The following is a 9,675-nucleotide window of genomic DNA, read 5'->3' on the forward strand; positions in this document are numbered from 1 at the left end:
CAGGGGCTTAAGTGGAGAGCAAATGTTTTGAGACTGATGAGGGCAATGAATGTACAAATGCGCTTTACACAATGGATGTATGTATGGATTGTGATAAGAGTTGTATGAGCCCCTAATAAAACGATTATAAATAAATAAATTGCTATTCATAAAAAAAGAATAATTAATAAAATGTTTTAAAATGGAAAAATAAAATCCTGACTAGTACTGAAACCATTTGATGACGCGCTAGCCACCCAGGGCTATCCGGCCCCCCTCGGCTGCCTGGCACCATTGCCCACAGGGCAGGCTTAGAGGACGCTTGCTTTGAGAAACAGGCAGCCTGGGGTGTTGAAGTTAGCAGTGTCTGCCACTGTCTGAGAACCGGGGCTCCAAGGAGAAGGAATTTGCGGATATTGGTATGTTTACGGCGAGCCATTTAAGAGAGTAGGAATTAAACACATTCTTTTCTCAACGTGAGGGAGAAAAGCACTTCTGTCTTTGTGTCTGTTTATATGTTGAGAGCAGCACTGTTTTCCAAGCATTTTAGTAGGGAAACCTTGGATTTGTCACCATTTGATCCTGGCAATCTGCTTCTGTTTTATTTTCACCGCCACCATTGATTGGCTGTTAAATGACTTCAAAATGGCAACGGTTTTCACGGAGGGGCCCAAATCCGGCGAGAGCGGTGCTCGTGGCTCTCCGAGGGCTCCCGGTGAAAAATGTAGCCAGGTTTCACCATCCGTGCTGCAGCCCAGCAGCTATGTCCCCAGCTCCCCACTCCCCTCCCCACCCAAAGAAAACGGGAGATAAATGAATGGCAGAATAAATAATTCATGCTAATGAAATTACTGCAATTAGTAGTTCTACAATGACCCTTTTAAAAGCCACAGCTGTTAATGTCAGGAAGTGCTGTCACTACTGACCTTATCATAAGAGAAAGTGACAAATTGAGAATGTAGGGAAGACCAGTCATCAAAGAGGTCTGTTCTGGAACGATTAGAGTTTTCTGAAAAACAGTGTGAATTACAAGCAGCTGCTCCCAGGCTCCGCGAGGCTCCCATGCTGTGCCATTTTGTTAAGCCTGAAAACAATGGTTATTTTGCCCCATTGAGACAAGTTGTCTCGGGCCACTTCCAGCTCTACCGGAAACCACTTCTTCGCTCCCCGATTTACAAATGAAACTGTTGTTAAGGGGAGCTGTTCAGAGCAGCCCAGGAGCCTCCTCATAAGGATCATGATTGGGTAGAAGCCAGGTTTGGGGTTTTTGTTTGTTGTGGGGTTTTGTTTTTTGTTTCTACTTTTAAGGAGGTTGCACTTGGCTGAGAGGAGCATCTCTCTGTAGCAGCAAGATCTGTGTGCGCTTGCCTGCAAGTGAATACCAGAGTGAATTTCTGCCCACACATTGAAGCTGGCGCGCTTTTAAAAATAAAAGCCCCACAGGGAGAAAAAAGTACATGAAGTTTATATAACTCCCTTGCAAGTGTGATTGTGTGTGTGTGTGTCCCACCCCCCCACCCCATTTTGGTAATATGTATTTATGTGTGTATATGTATATATATATATACATCTCTTGGATCAACTAGGAACAACATTCTTCTTTTCAGGGTTCATACTATTCTTTGCTTAACTTCATGCTTTAAATATAGATTATTTTCTTGACGGGTGAGATGGATTTTTAATGGCTAGACTAGTCCCTCACGCACACATCTTCACCCCCTTTGGGAACTTTTCATGAGACCGGAGAGCCTGGTTTTAAAGAGGCTGCTGGGGAGCAGTTGTTTTTCTCCGACAGAATTGACCTGTTTCTCCCCCCACCTCGGGCTGTGATATTAATGGTGCAGGTTTGAAACGTTTAACTGCATCACCAGCCACTTGTGAGCAATTTTCCCAACGCTGGCTATGTGTTATTGACAACACTTTGGTAAATTATGTGTGACTTTCCTAAGAGTTAGTGTAGCTCATTTAATTCATATTAATTGATTTTTCGCCTTCCCTTGATTAATTGAGCCTGGTCCATCTTGTACAGAATGCAATAAATAATCATTAAAATGAGGGAGATGTGACTCCACAAATTAAAAAGTTAACTACTTCAGAAGTCATAGAGGACACCCGGGGAAGCTGCCGAGTGGTGAGTTCTCCCCGGAGGACGTGAAGGAGGGTTGCCTTTTCCTTCCCTGTCTCGTCTTTGCTGGAAAAGAAGCGACCGACCGTGATGTTTTTCTGCTGGAAGCGGCAATGTTTATACCCGGCCTGCCCAGATGACTTCTCCACAGATTCCTTCGTAAAGCTGAATTTCTAACTTTGCACTTTCTGTTGCTTTTTCCCCCCAGTGACTTTGCAGAGTTTTTTAATCCGCTCAGCTACAATTTAGCTGGACACCAACACCAGAACATGCTTCTCGGGACCTTGGTCCTTCGTCTCTCAGTTTTCTCTTTCTCCATTCTGCGCAGATGGAACCACCAGGTTACGAATAGCTATGCTGACCGGTGACGTGTTGGCTTTGGGGCTTTGGTGTGTGTGACAGACATAAAAAGCCTTTGTCTGTTTAGCAAGATGAGTAGCAAGGCTGAATGCTTTATTGTGTCTCATTGTGTGGTCACCTTTTAAAAACAAAATTATTTTCCCTAGACTCCACTGTTCCAAATTTTAGGGGGTGGGAGTGGAAGTACCATACATCTGGCTGATTTGCTTCTCTCCTACCTGCGCACGCATGCACACACACACACACACACCTTTTTAATTGTGTGTGTGCGCATGTGTGTTTTAAGAGCCTTCATAAGAATTGCAATGTTTTCTGTTTTCAGCTTGTGGACAAAGGTTCCATTAGCCTTTTTATGGCTCATGTTCACACCAGTGTGAACGAAATGAGTGCCAGGTATTACCAGAATGAGAGAAGACGCAACTACACCACGCCCAAGAGTTTCCTAGAGCAAATCTCACTGTTTAAGAACCTGTTGAAGAAGAAACAAGACGAGGTCTCCCAGAGGAAAGAGCACTTGGTGAACGGCATCCAGAAGCTGAAAACCACTGCCTCTCAGGTACGTCCGGCGAGGTTATTGTTGATGGCATGCCTGCCCTTTAAATAAGAGAATGAGCTTCACGTTGAAGCAGCACTTACACTCATTCATGCAAGATCTCTGCGGACAGTGGACCTGTCCCCTGGCATGCAGGAGACCTGCTTTCGGTTGCCTAGCAGCCCAGCTTAGATCAATGACGTTTGTGTGTTGACCTAGTGTAAACTTGGACCCCTGGTGACCCTGTCAGGTAAGTGTTGGGTTACTAACTGCAAGGCCAGCCATTCCTTGGGATTAAAAATTATTCTGTCTGCTCTCATAAACCCTATATAGGACTGCTATGAGTCAGAATGGATTCCAGAATGGTTCTTTGATGACCCCTGGTGGTCTGTGCTAACCAGGGAGTAGATGGACTGTGATTTGCAAGGGAAAACAGGAGGGGGCATATATAGGAGAGCTGGGATGGAGCAATGTGCAGAAGCAATGTGCCTGTATCGCTGAATCTCTTCCTTCCATCTTTCGCACTTTCTTCTTCCTTCTGCTTGTTCTCCGTCTCTTTCCCTTTTGGTCCCAAAACTCCTATCTCACTAATCAAGACTTGGTAAAGATTGTTCCAGGAGTGCTACTGAACTGCTAAAAAGAAGATAACTGAATACGATTTGCGTCACCAGCATCTATGCCCCTTTGAGTGGTCCCCCACGAGACTTGTTGACATCAGTCTTGGACATGAGAGTGCTGGCCCCAAACTGGACTGTCAGAATTTGACTGGCAGTGTCTCCTGGCAAAGGGACTATGGCCACTCCCACACCTCAAGACTCTTCTTCCCAACGGACCGAGTTGACGGCATGTGGATCAGCATCCCGGTTAGGTGCCGTGGTGTGGGGAAAAGAAGTGGAGAAAGTCTGCGCTTTCCTAGTAACGTTCTAGCTACAGGTTGTTGAGCCAGGGAAGCTGGGGAGAGGGAGCGCTGATCTGTGGTGCCTTCCGAGTGCAGACTCCTCAGACGCCCCTGTCCCTCCTTGGCTTGAAGCAATAGATAGTCTGTGGAGAAGACACATGACTTCTTTGAATCAGGTGTTTATGCAGGTTGTTGGCTCCTAGTCCACTATAGTCTACTCTTACTCGTGGTAACCTCATGCCCCGTGGAGCAGATTGCTGCCCAGGTCAGTGCCCTCCCGTGATCAGTTGTGGGTCACACCATTTTGACTCAGAGGGTTTTCGCTTGCTAATTTTTCAGGAGTAGATCCCCAGACCTCTCTTCGGACTTCCGCCTAATCCAGAAGCTGCACCTCAACCTGCCCACCCTTTGCAGCCACACACAAGCCTCCGCTGATAGATGGGTGTGATGGGCAAGACGTGCAGTGGCCAGGAGTCGAACCTAATACTCTCCCATGGAAGATGAGCAGCCCACCACTCAGTCACCACATTCCCCATCTGTGCATCTAGTGCTGTTATAAGATCAGAAGAGTGGTTGGACTAATCAGTCTCCCTTAAGGATTTTAGACATCAAAATCTTATGAGAAGGTAGCATGGTCTCCTAGATGGAGAACGGAAGTACCCACAGCCTAACACCAGGTTGTGAGGTCTTACATGCCATTTGAAAATCAAAGTATCTAAACCTTACTGATGTGTATGAATGGCCTTAAGCTGTAAACCGCTGCTGCAGTTCTAAGACCCCTCTGTGGACATGCGCTTAGGTCATCAGAGGTGGCATTTGGGACCTTTCTTCATAGATCAGGCTTCACATCCAGGCTTTGAGTCCCCGGATATTTCAGAGTTAACAGCTTCCTTCAAAATGGAAATTAGGGCTTGTAATTAGTAGTTTCTTCCAAGTCTCTTGGATGACTCTCTTGACTGTAGCCTAACATAATATTAGTTTCACGTGGCTAACTAGAACAGAGACATAAGTATCATTCTCCAGTCTTACCCAGAGTTCAGAGAGGCTGAAAATCCATCTAGCTTAAACTACTATAGTACAAGGAGTGATTGTAGTGATACTCCCACCTTTTAAGTATAGTGTAAATAAACTGTATGTATTAGAGTGGGGTTACAGGATTGCTTACAGAGACCACTGATGTGTTTCAGCAAACAAGTCAAAACAAGTGATGATGCTGATTCTATAATATTAAAAAATCATAATACTCATACTGGTGGAAGTAAATGGCCCAGAGTTCGTTATTTTGATATATAAGGGAGCTTCAAAAAGTTCATAGAAAAATGAAATTAAAAGGTAATTGAAATTTTTTTTCATGAATTTCTGAAGCCTCGTCAAATAAAGCCCCTTGCTGAGAGGAAGGAGCTTTAGGAAAGCGTTGTTATTCGAGAGCTGCTTTTTTCTTGAACATTTCACTTCCGCTGTATCTTACATGAGACCTGGGCGCACAGGGCTTACATGTTTGCTGCAAGACCAGCAGTTTGAAACCACCAACCCGCCCCGAGGGACAGAGACCTTTTCCTCCTGCGGAGCGTTCCTATTGGAAACTCCCAGGGGCAGTTCTGCTCTGCCCTGTCAGTTTGTTAGGAGTCGGCATCGGCTGGATGGGAATAGATTTTTAATTTACGTGATCCTCAAACTTTAGGGCCTAAGCGGTACCTTCCGAACCCAGTGAGGGAGTTCCCAAACAGTGGGTAGAATCATACTTTTTCTCAGACGAAGTCGGCCATGCTCTTAATGACTGGTTCCTAGTGGGCACAGAGGAAGGTTCCCCACCTGGGACTCTGACAGCCTTTTGGCAAGCCATGCAAAGACTCCACAAGGGGCAATGGTTGCCTTGGTTCATATCCGTTAAGTTGAATACAGTGAACCCTCGTTTATCGCGGTTAATCGGTTCTAGACCCTACCGTGATAAATGAAATTCCGCGAAGTAGGATTCCTTATTTGTAAATCAAATATTTTCGTAGTTAGAGCATAGAGGACATGAAAAAACGCCCTTTAGTCACCATTACACTCGTATTACCCAATTTATTAAACGAAAAAGGGAAAATACAGTAAAACATTTTGGACGTTACAATTATCATTTATTATTTATTGTATTATTTATGGCATCTAGTTTACAGTATTACATATTTCACATACAGTATTATCATACATAGTTCTTACAAATACTGTAATCAATAGCCTATGAAATGACTTAAGAGATGTACTCTACAGGTGGGTCGCCATCTTTTTCCTCTGAAGGAGCGGGTGTAGGCAGGCAGTGTGTGGTGTTACGCAAAAACCGTGATAGAGTGAAGCCGCGGAAGTCGAAGCACGAAGTGGCGAGGGTTCACTGTACTTGCTCCTCTGCACAGTCACAAGATAGCTGTTGTACGACAACAAAGATTAAGATTTGGGAGAGGGGCAGAGAAAGAGAGAGATGGGTGGGGAGAGAGGGAGACAGAGACAGACTAGTTCGTGGAGAGGGGTAAGATCTGCTTAAAGGCATTTTGATCAAAATAATCAACCAGTTGCCATCGCGTGGGTTCAGACCCACGAGAGCCCCAAGGATGTTGGGGTAGAGCATTGCCCTTCAGGGTTTCTGCGGGCTCTTTCTGGGAGGAGTAGATCACCAGACCTAGTTTCCGAGATGCCGCTGGATATGCAAACCTGCAACCGCTGAGCGGGCAGGCAGCAGGTGTGTTAACGGTGCGCACCAGCCCGGGACTCCTGATCAAAATCAGCAACAGTTTCCTCGGTGAGCAGGCAAGAGGCATTTAAGGCACCTTGTCCGAAATGGAAAAAACCAACCCCACTGCCATCAAGCAACGCTGCTGCTTGTCTGAGCCTCCAGCAAGGTTCCTTGGTGGGTCTGAGGCTTGTCACTGAGTTTTTACCGGCAGTGGCCTGAGCTGCACAGAGAAGCAGGTGGGTGTGACGGTGTATGGTTGGGTGGGGGCCTCTGTGGCTTGTCCCTGACAGGGAGAAAGAGGACGCTTTGTACTCCCATGAAGCAGTACAGTCTCGGGAATCTGCACGGGCAGTTCTACCCAGCCCTATAGGATCGCTGTGAGTCACCACTGATTCCACAGCCGTGGATTTGGGGCTGGGTTTGCATAGAACGGAGCGGAGAAGGAAACGTTCCCGTTAAAACTGAACCCAGCCCATTCGATTTCTCACAAAACTCATGACAAACATGTAGTTCGTTCACCTTTGCCTGGTTAGGTCGGGAACCAGGAGTGCGTTCTTGCAAACAGAACTAAAGAAAAATCAGGGTAGACACAGAATAAACTTAGAGCTCTCTAAACTAAGCTGACAGTTTCTCTTTCAAAAGCTTTATTTGATCGATGGCAGTTGGTCAGCACTGGCCACTTCCAAAGGAATGGCTTTCCCCCAGGTGGAGGATCTCCAGGCCAGGCTGGCCTCTCAAGAAGCGGAGCTGCAGCTGAGAAACCGCGACGCGGAGGCCCTGATAGCGAAGATCGGCCTTCAGACGGAGCGAGTGGGCCGGGAAAAGGCCATCGCGGACAGCGAGGAGCAGAAGGTCAGGCTAATGCCACCATTTAGAGTTGCGGCGCTATATTTAGCACAAAATAAACCTTTTGTAGGTGAACAATTTTGAACAACTTCCTCTCCAGGGAGCAAAAAATCTAAAGAATTATTATAGTTAGCCATGTAACAGCATTTCACACCGTGATTACCACTTGACCTTTCTTTACATTATGCATTTCCCCAACCTTCCAGCTCTCCTAATAACACGAAAGAACAATACATACTGAGCTCATTCAAGCATATAATGGCTGTGGAGCTTGATCATCAGGCCTATTTGTAATACAGTAAAGGTCACCCAGTCACCTCTGAGGTTTCTAAAGGTTTTTAGTTTTTAGGCAAATTGAACAACTCAATTGTTAACAAAGCCCATTCCATCACTTTGCAAGATGGTTTTCAAATTGTGCATTTTAATCGCACGACTTGAGAAGTTGATGATTAAGTCCTGAAGTTCAATTTGTTCTTTCGAGTTCCACCTCACACTCTGGCACTCTGTATTGTTTTGTGTTTTTGAAAACAATTACTTTTCAAAAGATGTAGATCGTCTTTTTTGCGTGGTGTTCTCAGGTCGCCAGCCACTCAGAATGCAACCTCTTTCAGAGGCCTCTGTTAGCACAACGTGAGCTCCAAGTGGAAAGCATTTCTGGGGTGCCCTCCTATTTGCCAAAAGGAATCACAGAGTAAACAAAGTAATGAAATATTTGTTTGATAGGATTGAAGGAATGTGCATGTGTGAGGTAGAAGGTTTAACTTTAGACAAGAGTATTCTCCAATGCCTAGTTAGCCAAAATCATACTTTTGGACACTCTCATAGCCACTGAGTCAAGAGCCATTAAGTTTGCATTTTAGACTCAAAGGTATTCGGGCGTTGCCAGTGGTGTCTGCCCTTTATGCAGAGATAAAACCCAAACCAAACTCACTGCCGTCAAGTCCATGCCAGCCCGTTAGTGACCTTCCAGGACAGGGACGAACTGCCCCTGTGAGTTTCCCGCGCTGCCAACTCTTTAGGGGAGTAGACGGACAGGGTTTTCTCCCTGCATTAGTGGGGTTGTCATCTTTTTCAGATGTGCATCACACAGCTTTGTCCTTGGCTTGTACAACTAAGCTCACTGCCACCCAGGCTATTCTAACTCATCTCAAAGGACCTAAGGTTTTTTATTGAAAGTCCGAGGCCTAAAAATCAGTTACAAAATAAGATGGGCATGTTAGGAGTTGGAAACAAAACACACTGAACTTGGACAGTAGGCACAGGATTCCTACACCTGGTAACAAGTGTTCCCATTGAGCTCCAGCTCGTGGAAGAAATGGCCTGAAGACCACACACATCTTCTCCTGTGAAGCCATTAGGTGTCGCATGTGTTGGTTGTGGACTGATTCGACCGAGGGGATCTTTCTTAGGCATTAAATACGTGTGTGATGCTTTAATAGTTACTCAATGAAAACCTATCTCCACAGCTGCCTTTAAGGCTTAAAGTTTAAGCAATCTTAAAACAGAACAAGGGGTCTGGAGGATATTTTACATTTTGTGGGGTGAGTGAATTCTCAAGCAAAAATTATCCTCACAAAAGATGAAAAAAGTATTAACAAAGTAGAACTCACCAGACTGTTGTCTCATGAAACTCTTCAACACGATAAAAGACACTTTCTAAATTTTATATCTAATATATACCAGGGAATAAAAATACTCCAACTCTCATTTAATTCACAGAGCTCAATTTAAATATGACCAACAAATCTTAACTGAACACCTTTTTTGGTGGGGGAGGGGTCACTGATACTCATTGGGCTGCTAACTGAAAGGTCGGCAGTTCAAAACCACCACTAGTTCCATGGCTTTCACTAGAACAATAAGGCTTTCTACTCCCATAAACAGTAATAGTCTTGGAAACTCACAAGGGCAGTTCTACCCTATCCTATAGGGTTGTTATGAGTTGGAATCGACTCATAGCAGTGAGTTTGGTTTGGACCCAGGAGTGACTTGGCAGAGGAAATTGCACACGGTGGCTTGGCACAGTGTGGAGCTATAATTTCACTAGCCTAGTAGTGTTGTAAGGAGCTCTGGTGCCCTATCGGCTCAGTATTGGACTGTTATCTGCAGAACTGGTGTTTCAAACTCACCAGCTGCTCAGTTGGAGAAAGATGAGACTGTCCTCATACAGATTTGATCCTAGAAACCCAATGGACTCCCCGCTCCCACTACCATGACTCGAATTC

The 9,675-nt window shown here is 45.3% G+C and overlaps 1 protein-coding gene across 1 annotated transcript in view; it reads left to right on the forward strand.

Moving 5' to 3' along the window:
• Positions 1-9,675, forward strand: part of DNAH11 (dynein axonemal heavy chain 11) — a 330,595-nt gene that overhangs the window by 217,742 nt on the left and 103,178 nt on the right. Inside the window, 2 exon segments of the mRNA XM_045288657.1 lie at positions 2,787-3,020; positions 7,310-7,456. Coding sequence (XP_045144592.1) covers positions 2,787-3,020; positions 7,310-7,456 — 381 coding nt within the window.

This window comes from Echinops telfairi, unplaced genomic scaffold (genome assembly GCF_000313985.2).
Source record: "Echinops telfairi isolate 266 unplaced genomic scaffold, ASM31398v2 ScPeMD7_23;HRSCAF=83, whole genome shotgun sequence".
NCBI lineage: Eukaryota > Metazoa > Chordata > Mammalia > Afrosoricida > Tenrecidae > Echinops > Echinops telfairi.